Below are 21,972 nucleotides of genomic sequence, written 5' to 3' on the forward strand. Positions count from 1 at the left end.
ATGTGTCTGATAAGTCAAACCAAAAATCAACCAAATCAATCAAAAAGCATTGGACCCAGTGGTCAATTCCAGGGATTCATTTGGTACAAAATTGTCTATTTCTGTACTGATTAGCTGTGAAAGGTACAGTTTATTTTATTAGTTTAATACCTTAATGTCACTAGTCACCATAATTTTATTGTTGGATTGTATTCTGTTGTCAAAGGTGCTTCTCTACTTTCCTGTCATTGCTGGTCAAGACCACTAAAATTAGGGAAGTGTAAAAGATTAATATGATGGTGCTAATGTATTTTTCACTCCTAACTCTGCAAGTCAGGGTTATTGACTTGCTCGAAAAACCAAAAAGGTAAAGGATTTAAAGCAATTGTAAATGTCTCCTGTCAAAGATTGTCATTGGTATGTCATAGTTGAGAATTTTCTCCCTTCACTCTGTAAAAGTCAATAAAGATGCAAAATTGTGAATTTCTTCTGTCACATTAACACATTTATAGTGTTGAAGGTTAACCATCTTTGTAAGCTTTTATACGGTTGTTGGTCTATTCCTTACAGAGACACATAATAAAATATCTTAATAAAAATTCTTGTTGTTTCATAAAACCGGCTTCCTTTTTAATTTCACTATTCATGCCTCCGTTAAAATAAATAAATAAATAAATAATAAATAAAATAAATAAAATAAATACATAAAATAAATAATAAAAACAACTCTGGCACTGCAGGCACACAGATTGTGGTGACTGGGAACGAGGCTGCGGCTGAGCCTCATCCCTAATGGGCTACGGCTGTGCGGGGCTGGGACTGCACTGAGCCTGCAGAACCGAACCTGCAGAACCGAGGCGGGCGGACACAGAGCCCGCAGCCCCGAGCCCGCAGCTCCGGGACAGGCAGGAAGGAGCCCGAGGCCTTGAGCCGGCGGGACCGAGAGTCCCCAAGTCCGGGGACTTTCACATGGAGCGGCCGGGAACCGGGATATGGGCAGGGCCACACGCGACAGCCCGCTCGGGTATTCCAAAGGCAGACATTCTCACATCCCAAAGGCAGGTATTCCCAGGGAGGGTGCCGGGTACGGGGAGCTGAGCGCTTTGCTGGGCTAGGAGGGAAGAAATAAAGTGTTTGTTCATTTCCTATAAGGGACAGAGCGGCCCTGCGCCCTTGGCTGGGCTGGGCTGGAAGAAATAAAGTGTTTGCTTATTCTCTACAAGGGGCAGAGCGGCGCCCCGCACTTTCGCTGTTTGCGACGAAAGAAACAGCGTAACTACGGACTGCCCCCGCGTAATTTCGCTGTTTTTTTACGAAATAAACAGCGTAATTTCGCACTTTGATTTTTTGCCATGAAAGAGATAAAGTGGCATTCCATAATTTCGCTATTTGCTACGAAAGAAACAGTGTAACTACGCATCGGGACCGCGTAATTTCGCTGTTTGCTACGTAAGAAACAGCGTAATTACGCACTTTGCTTTTTTGCTAAAAAAACCCCCAGAAATCTGAAAATTCGCTATTTGCTACGTAAGAGACGGCGTAACTACGCACTGGCCCCGCGTAATTTCGCTATTTTTCACGAAATAAACAGCGTAATTACGCACTTTACTTTTTTGCCATGAAAGAGATAAAGTGGCACCCCGTAATTTCGCTGTTTGCTACGAAACAAACAGCGCCATTTCACGCTTTTCTGGTTTGCTGAAACAGAGAGCAGCGCCGCCAAATTTCGCTATTTGCTGCGTAAGAAACAGCGTAATTACGCATTTTGGTTTTTGCTAAAAACATAAATACGAAAATTCGCTATTTGCTACGAAAGAAACGGCGTAACTACGCACTGGCGCTGCGCAGTTTCGCCGTTTGCTACGTGACAAGCAGAGCACGGCAGCGCCCTTTGCTCGTTGGGCGTGAGGGGACGGCGCGGGGCCTGCGGGACACGGGCCGGGCCGGGAGCGACAGACACACACACAGGGCCTTGGCTGTGGGGCGGACACAGACACAGCCTTTTCCCTGGAGCGGACACGGACACTCTGTGCCTTCTCCCTGGAGCACACACAGTGCCGTTTCCCCGGAGCAGACACACACAGACACTCTGCCGTTCCCATCTATAACACACTCAAACCCGGCGCGTTCGGGCCGTGCCGCCCTCCACAGGCGCGGAGGAGCGAGACCCGCCCCGCGCATGCGCGCTCCGCCGGGGCCCGGGCCGGCGCCGCTGCCCTCAGGCCGCGGTACAGTCTGTGGGTGATGTCTGAGTTGCTGCATCAACTGCAGCATCAGCAACCACAAAATGCAAAAAAACCCCCACCCCAACAAAACAAAACACACAAAAAACCCCCAAAAAACTACCCACAAAACAACACAGCGCTGCTCAAAAGAAAAGCTAAAAAAATAAAAATCCATCCTACCAAAAACAAACAAAAATTAAAACCAAACCAAAACAACAACAACAAAAAATACAAACAAACTAAACCCTGCCACAAAAAGTTGCCCGAATCATACCAAGAACACGAAGTGTCACTGATTTAGGTTTCAATATTGCCTTGAAACTTCACCTTTCCAATTACTTACAGGTACCTGAAGGTGCAGCTCCTGTGCAGGACACCAGAGCCTTTTCTTCTGTTGGAGTCCTTGGCATGGGAACTGTTTCAACATCTCCTTTCTGCACATTTTTTATTGAGAATATGTTTAAAACACTTCAAAACACAGCAGAAATCCAGCAAACCCTTCTCCAACAGAAGGGCTTTGCTATATAATTAGACCCTACTTGTAAACAAATTATAAACACCTGTGACTCATTCCTCACCCAGTGTCCTCCTCTTTGGCTTGTGGAAAAAGCAGATTTCTTTTACTGTTCCTAAAGATAATGTCCAGTTCCTCTCAGGAATGACAACAGCTTCACAAGAAAGCTGCTGGGTTGTTTGAGGTGTTCCCTTTGTGCCCACAAATTTTCCCTTGGGGAAATTAAGAGTTTAACACAAGTGATTTCAGTTGTAACTCATTGCAGTCTTGACATTTCTTTCATATTTATTTCATACATTAAGAAGCATCACCTCTGATTTTTAACAGGCTGAATTTCTGAATAGCATGACAGCAGGTAAAATAGGCAGGTAAAACCAGTCTAAATTTTTTGGTCCTCAGGTAGCAATTCTGCCCAAACATGCTCCTTGTGGATATTCTGAACTCTGCAGCATCTGACTGAAATCACACCTTTCAAGAAAATCTTTAAACTCCCAGCAGGCAAACTGATGCACTGGACACAATAATCCAAGATTATGTATCTCTTTCTAGCATAAACACACTGGACAACATCATCTGTGGATTCCCAGTTTCTCTGGTATTTTCTATTTCAACCATCGAACTGCTGATTGTTACCATTTATCATGATTTTTTAAACTATAATACCAACATTGTCTAACTATCATTTTTACCTTGTTTCTTCTATATTTCTGTATTTTTCTAAATTTCTATACTATCAAGTATATCTATCATACTTGCAGGGAATCTTTTTTCCTTCATTAGCATTTCTACATTTTCACTCAGTTTAACTTTTTCTTTTGCGACTGTTTTATTCTGTGTCTTCCTGGGACCCTCTCTCAGCAAGACCAACTGCCTTGAGTATATTAAACCTCCAGTATAGCCTCAACTTCCTGAAGAATTAATTAAAATATCCACAGATCATGAGTCTAATGGCTACTGTGCTCAGTCTGAGGCAGCTACAAGGGAGCAAAGAGACTTAGGGGTCCTCATCCTACAGTAGGAGAAAGAAATCATAGTTTTTGTTCTTATCTGTCTTTAGACTTTTTACTTGCCTCCATAGAGAGAAAAACCCATAAAAATGTAAACTTTTCTTCACAGTTAGTCTAAGACCAAGGTGCATAGATCCAAAACTGTGGGTTGAACAAAGCCTCTCACCCAGAGAGGGCTGAAGCCATGAATTCCCTCTTTCCCTTCCTTACACTTTAAGCCTCCAGAACTACTCAGTATAAACTGGTCTAGATGAAAACACCAACACTTTTAAATTTAAAGCTATCTTGGAGAAAAGGAGAAAATATTTTAGTCCACATAGTTGATAGAGAGGCATAAAGCTGAATGAGAGGCAGGAGAAAACAAGCAAAGAAGTTTCCCACACAGTAATAAGACTGATACAAGAAATCTCTAATTCTGATCCACGGCTTCTCCTACACCAGCTGATCCCATTCTGTTCTGTTGTTACACCAGCTGATCTCTTTCATTTCACAGCACCATATTCCCGTGGCTCTCTGAGACAAGAAAAGAAACGAGGAAAAAGCCCTTCCTCAAGGACTTTTTCAGGACATATCAGTGACTTTAAGATATTTACTAATCTAGGCTTTAATATTACCTTGGAACTTTGCCTTTCCAGTTAACTGCAAGTTGTCATCTCAGGGTGGAGCTCTTTTGTAGGACGCCAGAGTCTTTCTTCCAGTGAGTGTGGACTTCCTATTGTCTGTGGCACAGGGACTATTGCAACACCCCATTTCTTTGTTTTTTACAAAAATTATGTGTAAAAACCCCTAGAACATGACAACAATCCAGCCAACCCTTGGCTAAGGGAAAAGCTTTGCTACCTGATTAGACCCTAATTGCAAACGAATTGTGAACACCTGTAACTCTGTGGTTACACTCTCAGCTTCCCCTGGGAGACAGGCAAGGCGCCACCACAGCTGGCAGGTGCTTTAAACCCTCCCAAGTCCCCTCTCCCAGCAGTTATTTGGCACCTAAAGCCAGGCCAAGGTAAAGCAGCACTTAGAGTGGGCTCATGATGGTTTCTGGATTTGATCAGCTGCTAGGAATTTCTTCTAGAAGCTGACAAATTGTCTATAACTTCCTCTCCTAAAACAAAAGAAATCCACTTTTAAATAAGCAATGGGTGTAATTTGCTGCCCTTCTTCTGTTGTGGTTTCAGCACTAACCTGGAGGAAAAGCTGTCTACAAAAATTTTGAATTAGTAAAGGAAAGAGTTCTTCCCAACATGTGCTCTGCTGTGGTATGGCTGTCCTGATAACTTCACTAGGAAAATCTAAGGTCCAGTGTTCCTTGTCAGGTGCACATTATTCATACAGACCGAAAAAAGTGTTATTTTGGAGATCTGGTTATTATTTATGATAATGAGACAGCATCAACATAGTCATTAAATTAGAATATGTTTCTTCATACAGAAACATACAGTTCATATGAGTCCACATCCACTGAAAACGCAGTCATTGAAAGGTCACTCCTGGAGGCACAGGAAATGAGCTTTCTGTGAGTTTTTTGTGAATATTCCTATTGTAACTTGCATTTCAGCTTCACTGTATTTGTTACATGTCCAAGGTACCTGGGAAAGTCTGCTCACTCCTTTTTTCAGTTTGGGTGCATCTATAAAGCAGGGATCAAAATTCCTAGCAGGAAATGGCTGACCTGATATGTGTCAGGTGTGACAAAGTTAATTCTCTTCCCAGTGCTGTCTTTGGGATGAAAATCTTGCTGCTGATGATGCTGGTGCTGAGCAGTGCTTACATGAAGGCCTTGTCAGCTTCTTATGCTGCCCTGCCAGCGAGGAGGCTGGGAGGTGACACAGCCAGGACAGCTGATCTCAACTGATCCAAGGGACATTCCAGGCCATATGGAGTCATCCTCAGCACATAAATCTATGTGGAAGCTGGCCAGGGGCCACTGCTCAGGAATTGGCTGGGTATAGGTCACTGGGTGGTGAGCAACTGCATTCTACACAATTGTTTAGTATATTTGAATTCTTTTGTTATTACCATTATTTTCCCTTCCTTTTCTGTCATGCAATTAATCTTATATTCTTTTTAACCCCCAGTTCTCCTCCCTGTCCCACTGAGGGGGGTGAGGAGGAAGCAAGTATCTCTGGTGTTCAGGAGCTGGCTCAAACTCTAGCAAAAAGAAAGCAGAAGGAAATGCTCAGACTTTCTGATTTTTGTGTGGAGTCACACAAGCTTCTTCCTCAGAGGGCAGAGGCTCCTGAATGGCTCATGCAGTCATCACCATTTTCTGTCACTGTCCTGTCTCTGTGGCATGGAAGATCATACCATACCAAACATGCAAAAATTTCACCAAATTTCTAGAATTGTAGTTCTGTTCTTTTGTTGTACTTGGTTGGGTTTGTATCGGATTTTTTTCACTCAGTTGACTGAGGCCAAAAAGCAGTTTTTTGATGCTTTGGCAGATGTGAACTTGCTTGGTTGATTCTTTTTCTCTGCACAAACATTCCTAAATAAGGCTGCAGCCTTTTCTGGAGGATGGAGAGTAATTTATCTCAATCAAGGAACTAATTACTAATTTTGCAATAGAAACAGGTTGATAAGCACACTACTCTCCGATACTGAAAACATAACAAAACTTAAGCCAGAGCTTATTGAAAGATGGTTTCTAACCCTGCCAGCAAGGACATGAGAATGTGCACAGAACATGGGGAAGGGAGTTAAAAAGGGCCTCTTTAGCTTCCTGCTAAAACTTGTGTTGCCTGATATCTTTGTACTTTTCCAGACCTTCTCCCAGCAAAGAATAAAACATGTAATGTCAACAGCACAGCAGACAGATCAGCAATCAAGCTCTCTGGTGGTATGAAATACCATAAAACTTTTCAGTTTTAGTATTTACATCACTGTGCTCAGGTTCTCCAGAGCTCTGCACAGGCCATTGGCTCTCATATCATGCCCTTTCTCCTCTGGCTTTTAGAAAAAGCATAAACTGCTTTATGCTCTTTTAATGCCTGAAGATATTGTACAATAATTGCCTCACAGGAATGAGCAGCAAATTCACAATAAAATTTGTCTATGGGTCCCCAGCTTCTAGGGCATTTGTATTTCAGCTCTTGAGCTGCTGATTTAGTTTTACCTTTTGTCATGATTTTTGAAACCATCTAATGCTCTAATTTTTTACCTTGTTTTCTCTATTATACTTGCAGGGATGTTTTTTTTTTTTTTTTCCTTCATTAGCATTTCTACATTTCCATTTAGTTTTGCTTTTCCTTTTGCAATTGTTTTACTCTTTCTGGAATCCTCTCTCAGCGAGAAAATACAATTAAATAATATATTAAAAAATACAATACTCACTGTGGCCCAGTGAGTATTAAACCTTCAGTACAGCCTGCATTTCCTGAAAAATTAAAAATATCCAGAGATTATGTGAGTGTTTACCAGCTCAATTACTATGCTCAATCTCAGGCAGTTATAGGAGATTTAAAAAAGCCATGGGGGCTCTTATTGTACAACAATAAGAAAAATAGTGCTTTTTGCTGTTAAGCTGTTTTAAGACTCTACTTGCCTTTACAGAGGAGAAAAATCTTCCATTTTCTTCATTAGATTTCTGTGTTGCTTGGTACATTATTCTAGTGCAGGTAGTACTGCTGGTGCTCTACAGAACCTTTTTAGTGCTGAAAACTTAGAGCTGGTTATTTATCATAGCTACAAGGAAACTAGTGGAAGGCAAGGGAGGAGTTTGGAAATTTAATTTCTAGATGAGCTTTTAATGAATGGTTGCCAAACAAATATTGCACTACTGCTTTTGAGAAACCAAGAGAAGGTTTCTGTCAATGCTGGCAGTCCTGGGGTTGTTTCTCCCTGAGGACAGGCCAGTTATGGAAAACAGAACCAGCTCTTCTAACTCAAATTTAATTTACATGCAGTGTCTGATACTGTATTATTGTAATCACTCTGTATTATTTTAATATCTCTGAAATGCCCTTTTTCTACCATTTTTGAAGCTATTTGTCACTAAGACAGAACTTCACTAAATGCTCTGGCTGACATTTACTTAATGCTACTTCATAAATTACAAATTATTAGCTCATTCATTCTAGGTTCACAAAATTAAAGCTATATTTACATGAGGCTATGCCATGTTGCCTGGATAAGAAAATGTCCCCCCCACACACACTTGTTTGGTTTTTCCTTCCTAATGTGATTCTACAATAAATACTTTGAAGAATGCATAAACAGGGAAAGAGGTGCATTATCTATGTATGCTCTAAACATAGTCAAGAGAAGAGAAAAGCATGTCCAACCACTTGCATTACAGACTCCTCGATTAATTACCTGAGAGCTTGCTCTTCAAAGCAGACTTTCTTTGAGTGATTCTCCAGCCTTGGATTTTACAGAATATTACCTTACATGGGTCTCTAGTTACAGATCGTTTACAGGGCTGAAGGCACCTGGCTGAGGAAATACTGCACATTTCATATGGAGACAGAGATGCAAAGAGAGACTTGAAAAGAAAAAGTCTTTTTCATCATTAAATGCTCTTCTCCTTCAACAACCTTACTAACTATTTATACCAAATATGGATTATAATACTCTGTTGATTAAAATTAGAGATTAAAACTAAATTCCAAACAAAACCCTATCCTCCAAATGTTACTCATTTTGTGAATCCAACTGATTCACATCCACCACAACCACCTTTGCTTGAACATGCTGCAGCAAGCCTTTACACTGCAGCTTGAAATTAATGTTATCTAAGACTTCTCTAGGAGCCAGTATGGTAAGACAACGCCTGAGTCACATATTTATAGAAATTATTTCATGCCAGCAAAAAGGAAATCATAAAGCTCCTGCATGGGCAGTAAAAGCAAACAGATAACATCATCATCAACCTGTCCACTTCCCAGTCCTTATCTGCCCTGCAGGGACACGGATTTGGAAAACCCAGAAACCTGCAAAGCTCCTGCCCCTTCACAAGGGGAAAAGGAAGGGAAATTCTTGCCTGCTTCACAACAAATGCAACTTGATGGCTTGTCCAGAAACCGTCTCCCATCAGTGTTAATTCCCATTTCCACTAGGAATTGGCCAAATCTCATTTCATTCTTGAATAAAAGTTCTCTCTAGAGTCTCAAACAATATTATTTGGGCAGCTTTTCTAGGCCTGCTGATTTCCTTCATGCAACTGACACCTACCTGTGAAAACTGACGAAGAAGGTACTTCACAAATACTCCTGTACTCCTATCTTCAAAATATTTCACAATGCCTTGCAAATGATTTATGCAAACAGCAACTTAACAACAATTAAATACTTCTATTTTTAATTTCCTGGGAATGAACTGCTGTGGAATGAACACACTGGAAGGAGTTTTACAAAAAGGAAACCACTTACATAGCGAGAAGCATGTATTTAATTAAATGCTTTGCAAAGATACATGAAAAAAGCTATGTGCATGACTTTCTTTAGGGAGAGCCCCAGCTGTTTATTTTTTTTTAAGGAACAAACAAACGTGGAGAGCACAGATGCAGTAAAGAAACGAAAAATCTAAGTAAGTTTGTACCCACATACTTTACAAAATAAAGCATGTTGGAGGTACAAAACATTCTATATACTGAATGACCGACAAATAAATGCACTGTAACATTGTTCTCTCCAACACTGTAAGCCTAACAGCTAAGCTCTGAACATGACATTGAAGGTAGGCATCTTTATTTTGTCAGCCTTCTAGAGAGTCATTTAGCACCATCATTTTGTTGCTTTTTTTTTTTTTTTTTGCCCTGCCTATCTCCCTATCTTGAAATAACAACAGAAGCATAGCACCTTTTAATATCTAAAATAAAACCAGGAATATTAATTGCATCCCAACTTCCAGAGATGAGGTAGCTCATGCTAAGAAACGATGGAACTTTCCTGCCTTGACAACTCAAGGCCAGTAAGTCAGATTACTGGTGATGCATATCTGGATGTCAGCTAAAACCAAGGAACTTCTAAACTTTCTTTATTAGCAATTGGTCTGGTATACATGTGAATGGTCTGCAACGTACAGAAATTGGCACCATATATAAGACATCTGTATAATTCGATACGTAATGGCTTCTTAGATGGGCAAATATTGGAAAATCAACAAGTATTGGGTTTAAGACATATTTTGGAGATTAAGGACAATTTAATGGAATTACACAGTACATTGTGAGAAGTGAAATCTAGCCTTAAAAGTTAAGATATGGGATAACCCTACTGAAAACTCGTATTTACCCCAGTAATGTTTTTACTTCATAAATTAACCATGGCTATAGGTCACTCTTCTGAGCAGACTTACATAGAAAAATGCAAGAAAAACAATGCCGAATTAAGATGGTCTTGTGTGAAGAGATTTTCTTCCACAAAAGACACAGATTTCTGTGCATGGCAACCACAGGAACACAAACTGGGGTAGAGGGAGTAGGCATGATTGAAATATAGCCAACAGTTCACAAAAGTGCTCTACTTTTCTGTTATTCAGTACACATCAAAGCAAAAGAAATGATCATTAGAGCTTTACATAGTTCCACATTAAATCTATCTATTTTGGATACCTGGAAATGTCAACATAATTTGAAAAAAAACCGACGTAAAGGATTCTTATTACTTTTAGAAGGTGGTTATCAATCTTCTTAAAATTGTACTAAAAAGTTGGTTTCAATCATTGAAAACAGAAGGTTTGTAAGTAAAATAAATATTCAAAAGGAGGCCGGGCATTTAGAAAGAGCTGTATATACAATGCTGATCCAATATCAGCCATTACTTCAAGAGTCTCAGGATTAACTTCAATCAGTCTAAGTTCATGTTTAATTGCTGCTGTTGCTGGGTAGTGTGTTATATTGCCCCCTTGCTCTTACACAAAGCAAACTGGCCCAATTTCAATTCCAAATTCCTGGTCAGTACTGCCAATGTCCACGGGTGCGATATCGATGATCGGTAAGCGTGCCACGTTCTGCGTTCTGTACTCAAAAACTGTCTTGCCCACGTTCCCATTACGTTTCTAGAGGGAAAAAAAAGAAAAAAAAAAGTTAAAAATTAGGCCAGAGCTCATGTCACAACCAGCCTGAGGTGTAACTGGTGAGTCAAGTTGTCTGATTGTTCCAGAGGATGTCACTGCACCTTTGCTGAGGAACACTCTGAGCAACACTGTCTGCACTGCACTTGGGTTGTTTTGAAATGTTTCTAATGAGCAGGTAAGACTGACACATCAGGGCTGATTTTTCCCTTATGCTATGAAATTCTTCTCTATGTGTTAATAATATGTGTCTTCATCCATAACTGTGGGCTTACGTTAAAGAATGGAAGGTACTTATTTTAGATGCAAGACTAGATTTCGGAATATTTGCCAGTATGTTGGTCTTGGCTGAAACTGTTTTTGAACATGAAAAATCTACTACTTGCTGGTTTCTGTGCCCAACACGAAATTTTAGGGGAGGTTTTTCTCCAAAATGCTCCTTTCCAGCTCAGTCATAGAACTAGTGAGTTTTGTCTACTGCCCATCTGGCAGATGAAAAATTGTGGCTGTCTCACCAGTTTGTATGATTCCACTAAAAACTAAACAAGTACTGGGAAATGCAAAATACCAAGATATGTATCTCAGTTTGCTCACTAAAACGGAATTTGCAAATAGCCTCTAAATAGTGCAGACTTCTATTATCTGCAGCTAGAATTACAGCAAAATCCCCGACTGATCAGTTACTTCTACAATTCATTATAAAATCCTGCAGCATTTTGGTTACTTCCTTGCATTTTTTTTTTTTTTTTTCCTAAATAAAGAGAGAAGTGAAAAGATACAAAAGTCCTTTTCCTCCCCAGCAAAGGGCCAAAGCCCTGAACTTACAGAACAGCTGTCATGCAGAACAGTGTATCTGAAGCGGCTGTTTCCCTCTGCCTTGATCTCCAGGTCATTGGCCCCTTTCAGAATCACAGCTTTTTTCAGGTTCTTTGTCTGGTCATCCATGTACCCAACGCTGTTTTTACAAAGGTAGGTGATGTTCTGGGAAGCTTCCTTGGACAGGAGGCGCAGGAATGTCATCTGAGTGACAGCTGTGTCCCCGTACACAAACTTTGGAGATAAAGAAATAGGTCAGAGGACACTGAAATTAAGAGTTGGTGAATTTACAAACATCTGCCATTATTGTAATCTTTCATATATGACTTGTAGGAGGCCTGTTACATAAGGGTGGTTTCTTTGGTAATTTTCTGCAGTTGAGGACAATGGAATTTAGCCATTCTCTAACAGGGAGAACTTTGATCATAATTCTTTGCAACTGAACAACTCAGAGGATGTTGGGCTCCACAGATAAGTCAAGTTTTGGAAAGAATTCTGCCTGATTTCTGAAAGGGATTCTTACATATGAAACAGTGCATTAGAGCAACCTTGAAGCAGGTAAGAAACATCAAGCACAGAAAACTCTTACAATGCACCTGATATATCACCAGTTTGTTAACTTGTTTTCTGTAGGGTTTGTATTGTACTAGGAATAAAAATGGTAAAAACTAATTAATAAAATATATATACTTTGTATATAATTAAATATAAGTATCTAATTAAATATACTTTGCATAGGGTAAACTTCTCTTATTTGTCAGGACCATTAAGCCCAATTTTAGAAGTTACCATAGAGGAAAAACTCAGCAGAAAGGTGAGTGAAATTTTTTCTGCCTACAGACTGATGGATTCATCATGGACCAAACTGACACATATAAAGTAAGTTTCATAATTTTTAGCAGTACAGAGTTTTCTGAAAAGAAGATTACAATTCAATTAAAACAGTGGGGATCTGGATTATGTATCAGGGTAGAAGTACAGTTGTTTAAGGACAAGATTAAGATTTAGTAAAAGGCTGATAGAGAAGCTGATGTTTTTGTCCAGCAGTGGACTTCTTTAGCCAGTCCTGTATTAGATCCACATGAATTGTTTTTTTCCTATTTCCTATTTTTTCCTATTTTATTCCCAGCTATTTCCTATCTTTATTATATATTACTAACAATCAATTGACTATAAGCCAGTCAATCAACAAGTTTAATTTTCTGCCTGTAGCAGAACCTGCTCAGGGCACCAGAATGAAGTTCCAAATCACAAGGCGGCAAGCTTCACAGAAGCCAATTCTTAACAGTGCCTGAATTTATTTACCTGTGATCCCCTGTTCATATCAAGGCCGTACCAAACTGGCTTTAAGTCCGAGGACCTGCTGGCCCACCATGTTTTGCGGGGCACAGTAGATGGGTTGGCAGAAATGCAGGTCTCCCCAGTTTCCATGTTGCAGTACACTTTTATAGCATCTTCAACACACCCTTGGTTGGGATCAATCCAATATTCACCTACGAAGAACATAAAATGTGACTCCGTTATGTTACAAAGATCTTTGAATCTTTGATTTTAATCCCAAAAGTGGGAAGACAAAATGAAGCACAGATGGGTTGCAGCAGTGCACCTAGGCCAGTGAGCAGGCCATGCTGGCCATGAGGCAGGCTCAGGGCACAGAGCAGAGGGGTGAACTCACCGCTCCTCTTGGAGGGGTGGCACAGCTTCAGGTCGTCGCAGGTGCGCGCCGGGTGTTTCCTGGAGCCGTCGGGGCTGCGCATGGTCTCGATCTGGCTGCTCAGGGACTTGAGCGTGGCGTGGACTCCTGGGTCTGTTTTGTTGTGGTCATCAGGGGCTGCTTCATCTTCAGTGAACTCTGGTAGGGGATCCGCCATGGCATCGTCATAGTGTCCCATGATGTCACCGATGGCAGCAGTGAGGTGGCCTGGAGGCCCTGGAGGGCCAGGAGGACCAGGCTCACCTGGTGGGCCCTAAGGTTCAAAACAAAAAGTCAACAGAGGTCCAGCAGAGTAAATGTTATGCCAAATGTATAGCAAAGCATGTCACCAAAAAAACCCCCAAAACTTCAGGGCCAGTCACTCTAAAGCACAAGGAATAACTCAGATATAGAGAATTTACCTTTCAAAGAACAAGGATAAGAGATCAGAACTGCATGTGAGGTATATATTCACTCTGCTTCATGTCCTCTCTGATTGCCTTAATGCCTTGCTCAACTTTTTCTTACTCCTGATTCTAAATTTAACAGCTGCAAAAAGTCACCCTCATTCCTTTTGTTAAACTTGTCCCTCCTTGTTCAGATCTCTGCCTAACAACTTTATTTCTTAAAATTCCAGCTTTCCCTAGGTTATCTCAGGATCATTTTCCTGGATGGAAAATCTGGCACTGGAAACATCTTTATATTTATCTAGTGCAGTGCTGAGCTCTCTGGCCACAGAACTTTGGTCTTTTTGTGGGACAGAATCTACATCATCGTAACTTGGAAGACCAGCTGCATGCAAGCCCTCCATGGAAAGCAAAACTGAAAATATTGCAATGTGATATTTCTTGTATTGTTTCATTACACAGATGATAGAGACATATTATATTCTTATGCTCTGCCATAGACATTTCATACAGGTCGTGGTGTCTGGGCAGAAGTGGAGATACTGATAATTAGCAGAAATTCAAATGAAACAGGCAGAATGTTAGCACATGATAAGCACAGGAAACACCCTGCCTTACCAGACAAAGTGAGCAAAAACTGCCTTCCTTTTCTTGCCCATTATTTTCTTTTACCTCTTCCACAAAATGAGCAATACCAATGTTTTAATTCTCCACATAACCACTCAGATCACTCTTCTCTCCAGTTCCTCGATTTTTTTCAAATTTATCTTTTTTGAAATAGTTTAACTACCCTTTTTTGAGTATTTTGAATTGGTACACGTGGAATATGCCTGGGACATCCAGCAAGGTTTAGGACTCTTTCCAAACTGGTCAAAACAGTTTTCTTCAGTAGTGAATCAGCTCATGGTTGGTGTCTGTAAACCTCAGCCCAGCATGAAGGGTTCAGAAGATGAAAATTAGTAAGAAATTAACTCTTTCAATACAGTTACCCTGGATGTTTGTTGGAGAAACTATCACATTTTATCATTTGTCTTGAGCTCATAGGTGTTCAAGAAAATAATGTGATGGACTGTAAAAACAAAAGATAACATTTTCCCCCATATTCCCATCCATTTACCTCAGGCCCAGCTTCTCCCACAGTCCCTCTAACACCAGGAGGCCCAATTGGCCCAAGTGGACCAGGACTTCCATCTTTTCCAGAAGGACCAACTGGACCTGGAGGACCCTGAAAAATATAGAAGATGGATGGAATGTATTTTAGCATTTTATAACAAAGTTTTACAAAACAGCCCCTTATAAGCAATATCATGTCATGAAACAATCTGATTATTTGTGCCTATTACCAAATTTTTAAAAATCACCTTTTTTCTTCTTCTGTAAAAGTAAGAAGGCAGTTGAAAATCTGCTCTTCTCAAGTGAATCACCTCACTTGGCTCAGCTGTATATCTTTTTCCTTAACCATTTAAGTGGGATCAGTTCTAGATTCCAGGTGCTGTGCAGACTGGAGTAGCTTCTGTACACCCTCAGATACAGGCTCAGAGGTACATGCAGATGCCTCCCTTGGATGTTCCCAAGGTATAGTATTTCTCCTTTATTTTTGAGTAAATTACATACATATGTGGGGGATGAGAGGCAATTAGCAGAGCTGCCACATACATGGCTTTGTATCAGTTGCAGTGAAAGTGCCTATAAAAAGAGACTGCAGCCCTGTAGTCATCCTGATAACATTTTTATCTACCTATAATATTACCACAACTACACTTGTGACAAAGCTTTATTGTATTAAACAAGGTGATGTCTCAGCAAAAAATATTAGGGTGATCACCATATGATACCAAAGCTGATAAAAGTCATTGAAATAAAAGTGATGCAGAAATAGGCATCTGAGCAAGAGAAAAAAAAAACAACAAACCCCATGCAAGAAAAACCTTAAAAGTTATACTCACCCGAGGACCAAATGGCCCTGGAATGCCAGGACTGCCCTGTTCACCAACTGGGCCCTAAACAGAAGAAATTATCATATCATTGTGTCATTTAGAGCAATTTACTTTAGTTCTAAGGCATTAGTGTGTGATATACAGAATTCGGTAGGAATAAGATTAAAATGTTCATAAACAGTGGATGGTACCTTTATCTAAATCCCATAGTAACTTAATAAAATTTACTGGTGCTTGGCTGTAAAGCTGTTTCTCTAAAAAGCCCTGGTTTTGAGGTATTTGCTCAAGAGAGCAAATGACAGGGCTATCACCAAGTAAGAAGGTAATTTGGGTGTTGGGGTCTTTTTGTTGCTGCTGTTCCTGTGCGTGGAAATTTCCAGTGTTTGCACAGCACCAGTGAATAAATGTAAAGAAAAAAAAACAAAAACCAAAAAACCAAACAACTAAAAAAAAACCCCAAAACCCACAAACAAACAAGTTTTCCATGATATTTCCATTCAACTGACAGTGAAATCACAAAGTTCTTGAAAATATTAGCAAGAGATGCTCTCACAGTCATTTTGGGATTTTGCACTGGATTCCTTGACGCTAATGAATTCAAACACTGCCAAAAAGCATTTCACACTCTAAATTGCTTATCTGAAACTACCAGCTTTTGTTACCAACTTGTGCTGACAGATCCTTGGACATCAGAGGTTGGCTTTACATGGGGAATAAGAATAGGAGAACACACATCTTGCAACAACAGGTTTACCTCATCATGCAGCAGTATTTTTAATATTTTTAAAATTGCATTAAAAATATTAGCACAGACACCAGGCCAATCAAACACCTTGCGGGGAAAAAATAACTAGTTTGCTTTTTTTTTCCACTTTAAATAACTATGTTCCTGATACACTATTTAAGTAGCAAGCAAATAAAATTACAGTAAAAGCAGAACAACTTACAGGAGGGCCAGGAAGGCCTTGAAGTCCAGTGAAACCCCTGTGTCCTTTCTGGCCCCTGTCACCTCGATCTCCATTGTCACCTTTGTCACCACGAGGTCCTTGGGGACCCTGTAAATGTCAATGATGAAATGTAAAATTCTGAACTGGGGAAAAAACTCCAACCTCAAAACCCCCTCATTTGCTTTTAGACACTGCACTCAGACCTCCTTCCCTTTTAAAGCTGGAAGGATGATGACGTTGAGGCAGCTCCAAGAATCTTAATTTTTTACCAAAGAATAAATAAATAATTACAGAAAACTGTGCTGTGCTTAAATACAGTTGTAGCAAATGTACCCTACTTAGCTACGTAATACAGTAAAAAACCACAAACCTGAAGTAATGATAATAAATAAATTACAAACTCATTTTTTTTAATATTCATATATTTCTTCGCCTTACTGTATATGGCAAATGTGGGGGGTTTTTTTTGATGAGAATGAAATATTAAGGATTTCTCACAGGCTCATAATAATAAAGCATGTTTTCAGTATGAAATCATCCAGGCTGCATCCTTACTTCTCACAGCTTTTTCACCTTGGTTATGATTAAAGTACAACTGAAGTTACATTCCCTAACAACATCCAAGAGGACCTTGCTCCTATTACTGTCACAATTATATTATTGTTAGTTTTGATAATTGCAAACTTCTTACACTAATTCAAGAATCATTGGAAAATGTGGCTGCTGTTTTCAATTCTATATTTCTCAGCCCAAACTGAATGATAAATTTCTCAACACCAGATTCCAAATAGTTTATCAATGGCATCATTATCACTAACTGCTCAATAAACTTTGCTGTCTCTGAAATGACATCTGCTTAGGGACAGGACAACATTGTTTTGAATTTCCCAAGTTTGCAATTAATTTTCTGTTCCAGGCTTGGATTGTAAAAGACTTATATAACATAAAAAAAGAGGAGTTTTGTTTATTTTCCTTTTCAGACTGAAGTTGGATGTTCATGAGTTGAATTAAGGCCTTTTAATGGGAACAGGTGATTTTGTTGTATTTCTGCCATTTTTATCTAAAAACATCCCTTTTTGTTCAGCATTCATTTTTTTATCCCTTATTTAGACCAGACTCCAGCAATTTGCTAACTCAGGTCCTACCATTATCCGAACAGCAACATGCTCCAAATAAAGAGGTTTCCAAAGCATTACTGGAGTATCCAAACACAAATGTCCAAATTTGCGCAGCTTTGCAGCTCAGAACTACCTGCACCCACTTGCAGTCAGAACACAAGGTGAAGCCTTGCTTGGCATTCTCATTTGGGCTGAATTCCTCACACACTTTCCTCAGTGGTATCTCAGACAAAACCACAGTGACCATGGGCAACTTACAGGCAAACCTCTTTTTCCTGCACGACCTGGGGGACCCATGGGACCTCGAGAGCCCTGCAAAGATTGCAGACAGAAATAATGTCAGCACTGCATGAAAACCATACACAATTGCTTTTGATGAACTAAGTATTTTTTTAGAAAGCCTCACTTACAGTTTCACCTCTTTGACCTGCATCTCCTGGAGGGCCAACAGGACCTGGAGTTCCTGGACCTCCTGGAGAACCTGGTAAGCCTGCAGGGCCAGGTTCACCACGATCACCCTGCAAAGCAGAATTTCAACTGTTTATCTAAAGAGGACTGGTCTAGACCAAAGCAACAAAACTGTAGCACTGCCAGTCTATTTTTGAGCAATTGCAACCTACAAAGTTATTCCTGCTGCAAGAACTCAAGTCTGAGTTTGTGGAGGCAGATGTTCTTAGCCTCTTAGCCAGGCATCCTCAGCTTTGAGAGGTACTATATTCAAAGCTGTGATACACTTTCAGAACAAGCTCTCTCCATCCAGGTTAACTGAATGAAAAGAAAATCTACAATGAGTCAATAATAAAATGGGGATTTGCAGAAGAAAATTAGGAAAAGAATATATTCTTACACGTTCTCCAACAGCTCCATCTCGTCCAGGAGTACCGTCATTACCAGCAGGTCCCTGGAGTTATGGAATAAAAATACAGCTGTTGATTAGCTCTGAAATCCTGCATTTCTAGAAGGACCAGAAAGTTGTTCTCCACCTCTAACTTCAAGGAGAATACCACCAGTCCTTTCTTGCATGCTACAATGCTGCAATACTTACTTCAGGACCAGCTTCACCTACAGGCCCAGTGGCACCTGACTGGCCAATAGGTCCCGGGGGACCTTTGTCACCAGGTGGCCCTGTGGGACCTTGCTTTCCTGGAGTACCCTAAAGAAAGATGACAAATATATTAAAATTTAATCACAAAACAAAGAAAGCACTAAAAACCTACTTCCTGGCAAACTGCTCACTAATCCAGACTGAAATACTATCTACATTTGTAAATTAAAAAAACTCTAATATTTAAAGAAAAGGTTCTGACAGGATTTGAGGATGCATTTAAAATACTTTGTATTTTTAAGAAGTTAATGATAAATCAGTAAGTCTGATGTCATTATCTGCAATAGGCATGGTATTTTAGATTTCAGAAAAATATAATGCAGTTTGAAATAATTAACATGATTTTTCTGTCTTAACACCAACACACCTTGTTAGCCTAGAAAAATTCCTGGCCAGCTTTAGCTATAAAGTGACTTAATGGATTCAGTGGTAATGGCAGATTTTCCATACCAACCCTTTTACTAATGGTCTATTTAATTGCTTGGTCTACTGGATCATAAGGCTATCTAACAAATATCTATAAATCCTACATGAAAGCAAAAAGAGCTCAAGTGGTAATTTGGAAGACTGTAGCTCACAATTTATGTAACTGCTTACAGAGTATCTACTCACATTCAAGTGACCTTTGGCACCTAAATGAGAGTGTGGGGTTGGTTTTTTTCAAGCATCAAGTTTTAAGTCAAATAGGAACATTTTAGACAGAAGCCTTATTGCTATTATTCACTTACTCTTAATTCAGGTTCAGACTTCCCATCATGGCAGAAACAAAAAGGAAGTAAACCTTCCACCTCATACATTTGCATGAGGTTAAGTTCTTTACTATTCTCTCTCTATTCACTCCTGCAATTGGAGTTTTCCAGCTTTCTCCTCATGCTAAGGAGCACTACTCTGCAAATCCCACAGAGAAATTCCCAGGCCGGTGGCACATGGCCTGGTCCTTACTTACCGCAGGTCCTGGCAGCCCAGGCATGCCTCTCTCCCCTCGCTGTCCTGGCATTCCAACAATCCCTCTTTGACCAGTAGTTCCTGCTGGACCAGGGGGGCCATCAGGGCCCTGAAACGCAGAGGAGAAAGCCATGTCACTGTCACATCAGCAGCAATAAACAAAGAGAGCAAGCCTGGAGCTCAGGGACAGGCGAGGGACACACCGGCTGCCCATCATCGCCCGGGTCTCCCTTGTCTCCGGGGCCCCCGGGAGGTCCAGTCGGTCCTCGGTCTCCCACGCGGCCATGGGAACCAGGGTCACCACGAAGACCTGGGGGACCTTCTTTTCCTGGTTCACCAATAGGCCCTGCAGGCCCTGGGGCTCCCTAAAAAAATGAAAACACATTGTTACATTGGATCCTTTTCTGACCATGACAGTAAAATTCTAAGGACTGTGTTTCAATCAACTATAAGTGAACACTCTGAGGCTAATAAATGTGAATGAGCTAAAAGCTATCATCTCTTTTATGATCAAACAAATGAAATGAAATAAATACCAAATTATGTCCAAGTTCCATCCATGTCCTCCCAATCTTCAATTTTAAACTCACTTCTTTATTTCTCTTTTTTGTTGTTTTTTTTTTTTTTTCTTTTACCTCAAGTATATAACTACTGCTGGAAAACTCACCCTTGCCCATTCTTTTTAATATCATCAAGCTTAAGTCCATATTCAAAGTTTTATTTTCCATAGTACAAATTAGTGTTTTAACAGACCTTTGTTCACTTTCTCAAACACTTTTAAAAGACTTCACATGTATATTAGGCTTTCCATAAACATAACATTTGATAACCTTACAACGACTGCGTTGTTTTTTTCATTATAACATTAAAAGGCATATGAAGCATGACACAGTTCTCTGGAGTTCAACCCTCCACTTGATCCACAGCTAGTATTTTTTATAATGTTTCTGAAAATGTTTGAACAGAAGTGATTTTGTGTTTGTGGGTTTGTTTGGAGTTAATTTTGATGGAACTTATGAGCAACTCCACCAATGAGAGAGCCCAGTAGAGGTTTTTCATTTTCCAAAAACTGTCCTAAATTTCAGTCACCACTACAAGGACAAAAAAAGTAAAATATAGAGGAAAATATAAGGTGGGGCTTTTATTTCTCTAAGCAATCAAGTCACTGGAACAATTTGAGCAGCAATTTGAAAGCCTACTTAACCCAATGGAAAGCCTTGGAGCAATATCAGGCATTAGCCAAGCTGAAGACTAATGAGCTTTATTTAATGACACAAGCAATCAGTCACAGAAGTCAGTGTTGACAAACTGTTCTCTTCAATAGCATCAGGCCATAAACACTGCTTCACCTTTCGTGCTTTATTTAACCTTCAGATTCTTCGTGACCATTTTATAAAACATACCTACTAGGAAAAGGATAATTAACTTACCGTAGGTCCTGGAGGCCCAACTCTTCCAGCAGATCCTGGGAATCCAGTAGCACCCTAAAAAAAGCCCCTTTTTAATGCCATCTTTATCAAAAGAAACACATCTAGTTACCTCAAATGTTCTTGGCTGAATTAGTGAGCAATTTATATTTACATACCAAAAAACCAAGCTAAGATAAGGAATAATACACACATTACATAAGATTTTGGTATTAGATTATCTGCAGCCAGGTCTCAACACATAATATCTACTTACAGGTGGACCCTGAGTTCCTCTACCACCTTTCAGACCAGGAACACCTGGAGGGCCCTAAAAGGGAAGGAGAAAGACAGGGATGATAGTGAATACCTATACCTTTTTAAATTAACAAAACCAGCCTATGTCACTAGTTCTGTGATGATTATTTTCATACTTACTGGGGGACCATGAGACCCAGCAAGACCCTGTGGTCCTGGAGACCCAGCATCTCCTTTCTGTCCAGGTTCTCCTGGTTCACCTTTCACACCAGGCTGACCATCAGGGCCCTATAAAAAATAATATTTAGAAGAAATATCAGGGCAGACAACACCAAATCTTTCCTAACAAAACATTTCTGTACAGAATTTCTAAAAGGGTAAAAAAAAAAATACCAGGGGTACAAATCAGTCCAGCAAACACTGCATTTGTTTAACAATTCAGCATGGTCTTCAGAAGATCACACATGACATTTTCTAAGCATTCTGTGAAGCCAGTATTTCCATTTTAAATATTTTACGATCTATCTCACATTTTTACTTTTCTTTAGATTTTCTATTTCCTTCAGCAGCTACAAAACAAACATTGTCTTTTCTAGGCTTT

At 40.0% G+C, this 21,972-nt stretch overlaps 2 protein-coding genes across 2 annotated transcripts in view; one reads left to right on the forward strand and one right to left on the reverse strand.

The window, feature by feature from the left end:
- The window catches only part of COL3A1 (collagen type III alpha 1 chain), a 467,081-nt gene that overhangs the window by 48,680 nt on the left and 396,429 nt on the right, over window positions 1-21,972 (forward strand). The window lies entirely within an intron of this gene.
- The window catches only part of COL5A2 (collagen type V alpha 2 chain), a 45,343-nt gene continuing 32,497 nt past the window's right edge, over window positions 9,127-21,972 (reverse strand). Inside the window, exons 36-51 of the mRNA XM_083865146.1 lie at window positions 21,552-21,659; window positions 21,391-21,444; window positions 21,138-21,191; window positions 19,911-20,072; window positions 19,709-19,816; window positions 18,703-18,810; window positions 18,505-18,558; window positions 18,068-18,175; window positions 17,916-17,969; window positions 16,540-16,647; window positions 15,602-15,655; window positions 14,773-14,880; window positions 13,231-13,522; window positions 12,861-13,048; window positions 11,565-11,789; window positions 9,127-10,724 (exon numbers count right to left, since the gene is read on the reverse strand). Coding sequence (XP_083721272.1) covers window positions 10,578-10,724; window positions 11,565-11,789; window positions 12,861-13,048; window positions 13,231-13,522; window positions 14,773-14,880; window positions 15,602-15,655; window positions 16,540-16,647; window positions 17,916-17,969; window positions 18,068-18,175; window positions 18,505-18,558; window positions 18,703-18,810; window positions 19,709-19,816; window positions 19,911-20,072; window positions 21,138-21,191; window positions 21,391-21,444; window positions 21,552-21,659 — 1,932 coding nt within the window. The 3' untranslated portion in view covers window positions 9,127-10,577. The remainder of the gene's footprint in view (window positions 10,725-11,564; window positions 11,790-12,860; window positions 13,049-13,230; window positions 13,523-14,772; window positions 14,881-15,601; window positions 15,656-16,539; window positions 16,648-17,915; window positions 17,970-18,067; window positions 18,176-18,504; window positions 18,559-18,702; window positions 18,811-19,708; window positions 19,817-19,910; window positions 20,073-21,137; window positions 21,192-21,390; window positions 21,445-21,551; window positions 21,660-21,972) is intronic.

This window comes from Zosterops lateralis (assembly GCF_965231275.1).
Source record: "Zosterops lateralis genome assembly, chromosome: 7".
Classification (NCBI taxonomy): Eukaryota; Metazoa; Chordata; class Aves; order Passeriformes; family Zosteropidae; genus Zosterops; species Zosterops lateralis.